This window comes from Larimichthys crocea, chromosome XII, assembly GCF_000972845.2.
Source record: "Larimichthys crocea isolate SSNF chromosome XII, L_crocea_2.0, whole genome shotgun sequence".
Lineage (NCBI taxonomy): Eukaryota > Metazoa > Chordata > Actinopteri > Sciaenidae > Larimichthys > Larimichthys crocea.
In genome coordinates, this window is record NC_040022.1 from 2,847,903 (window position 1) to 2,850,409 (window position 2,507).

The 2,507-nt window shown below is 32.6% G+C and overlaps 1 protein-coding gene across 5 annotated transcripts in view; it reads right to left on the minus strand.

Moving 5' to 3' along the window:
• LOC104940175 (interferon-induced very large GTPase 1) overlaps nt 1–2,507 on the minus strand; it is a 93,004-nt gene that overhangs the window by 88,594 nt on the left and 1,903 nt on the right. For 2 of the 5 annotated variants that reach the window (XM_027285827.1, XM_027285825.1), the window contains exons 5-11: nt 2,327–2,441; nt 2,043–2,083; nt 1,205–1,261; nt 851–965; nt 571–614; nt 305–419; nt 137–192 (exon numbers count right to left, since the gene is read on the minus strand). In XM_027285827.1, coding sequence (XP_027141628.1) covers nt 137–192; nt 305–419; nt 571–614; nt 851–965; nt 1,205–1,261; nt 2,043–2,083; nt 2,327–2,441 — 543 coding nt within the window. The remainder of the gene's footprint in view (nt 1–136; nt 193–304; nt 420–570; nt 615–850; nt 966–1,204; nt 1,262–2,042; nt 2,084–2,326; nt 2,442–2,507) is intronic. The other 3 variants (XM_027285826.1, XM_027285829.1, XM_027285828.1) reach the window with 3 other exon arrangements.

Below are 2,507 nucleotides of genomic sequence, written 5' to 3' on the forward strand. Positions count from 1 at the left end.
ATGTACAGTTGTGACATACTGTATAATGTATGCAATGTGTATAATGTGTGACGTAATGAAGTACATTAGAAAAAACAGGTACCAAAAACAAATGTTGCTGTATGACAATGATTACTGAAGACTAAATAAATCTCACCTTTGCCTCTGTTTCAGCTGCACTGTCCTCCGGTTCATCTAGATCTATATTGATCTCTACATCAAAATACAGTGACAATAATTATGTAGTAAATAAAATAATTTATAAGTAATACTTTTTGAATGGGTTCATGTTATTCTACAATGAAGTTCTTTATTATTATGTTACCTTTCTCTTTAGTTGTAGATGGTTCAGACTTGATATCAGACTCTCCCTCTCCTGTTGTGTTGTCATCATTCTTCTGTGAGTGTTCATCACGGCCAGGTTCATTCAATGGATCACACTAAGAAAATAAATGATTCATTTAACATTTAGTTATAAGCATTTTGATTAAGAACACATAAATAAATGAAGTACATTAGAAAAACATAGGTAGCATTAAAAAACAAATGTTGTTGTATGACAATGATTACTGAAGACTAAATAAATCTCACCTTTGCCTCTGTTTCAGCTGCACTGTCCTCCGGTTCATCTACTGCAGAGTAATGTAACAACAAGCAGATTACAGGATCAAACATAAATTGTTTTTGGTCAGTCTGCCTCTCAAGGTTAATAAAATTTATTTGCAGAAATGTTGTGTATTTCAAGATTGATCCCCAAATTAAAATAAAGTAATAATAATGATAATTATGTAGTAAATAAAATAATTTATAAGTAATACTTTATGACTGGGTTCATGTTATTCTACAGTTAAGTTTTTCATTGTAATGTTACCTTTCTCTTCAGTTGTAGATGGTTCAGACTTGATATCAGACTCTCCCTCTCGTGTCATGTTGTCATCATTCTTCTGTGAGTGTTCATCACGGCCAGGTTCATTCAATGGTTCACACTAAGAAAACAAATGATTTAGTGTGCTCTGTGTCTATAGTCAGAGTCACATGACTGGATAATTTGTCAATCAACTCCAATTTAGTGGTGAATTATGGGGACTGCAGAGAAAATGCACATATTCAAGATTAAACTACAGACAGGGACGACTGTGACTTGGAGGTAGAGCGGGTCGTAAACAGCATTCAAAAACAAATGTTGTTGTATGACAATGATTACTGAAGACTAAATAAATCTCACCTCTGCCTCTGTTTCAGCTGCACTGTCCTCCGGTTCATCTACTAGAACTTGATCATACTAAGGAAACAAGTGAATTATTTAACATTTAGTTATAAGCATTTTGATTAAGAACACATAAATCAGGAACACACAGTGGTACATCAATTCAGAGTACAACAACACCAAATGAAAAATAATCTCCAGTATTTTTCTGTTGTTTGCTAGAAGACAATAGTGACAAGGGGCACGTTCACACAGTACTAATGGAGAGTGTGTAATAAATGGTCTTTGTATTTGAGGACAAAGCATCTACAAAGAGGTATTTCATAACACCTACTCACACTACTGACAACATTAAGAGTAGGTGTCATTTAGGTGTGTCAAAATACAACCAATGAATAAAATGTATGTATCATTATATTATTGGCTCCAATCATTACATTTCTTAGGATTTTTTAAATACCAAAATAGTAATTGAATAATGTATTACATTACGTATGAAAGTTAATAGGTAGCATTAAAAAACAAATGTTGCTGTATGACAATGATTACTGAAGATGAAAAAATCTCACCTTTGCCTCTGTTTCAGCAGCACAACAACAACAACAACTACAACTGCAACATAATTTCCACAATCTTTCTGTTATTTGCTAGAAGACATAAGTGAACAATAGAAATATCATTATTGGCAGTTATTACATTAATGGTTGCTATCAGGTCCTATCCTTTGTTCAATCTGTATATGATGAATGTGTGATACTGTGTGATAGGTAATGAAGTACATTAGAATAACATAGGTAGCATTAAAAAACAAATGTTGCTGTATGACAATGATTACTGAAGACTAAATAAATCTCACCTTTGCCTCTGTTTCAGCTGCACTGTCCTCCGGTTCATCTACTGCAGAGTAATGTAACAACAAGCAGATTACAGGATCAAACATAAATTGTTTCTGGTCAGTCAGCCTCTCAAGGTTAATAAGATTTATTTGCAGAGATGTTGTGTATTTCAAGATTGATCTCTACATCAAATTAAAGTAATAATAATAATTATTATGTAGTAAATTAAATAAAATAAGTTATAAGTAATACTTTTAGACTGTTTCATGTTATTCTACAATGAAGTTCTTCATTAATATGTTACCTTTCTCTACAGTTGTAGATGGTTCAGACTTGATATCAGACTCTCCCTCTCCTGTCATGTTGTCATCATTCTTCTGTGAGTGTTCATCACAGCCAGGTTCATTCAATGGATCACACTAAGAAAACAAATGATTCATTTAACATTTAGTTATAAGCATTTTGATTAAGAACACATAAATCAG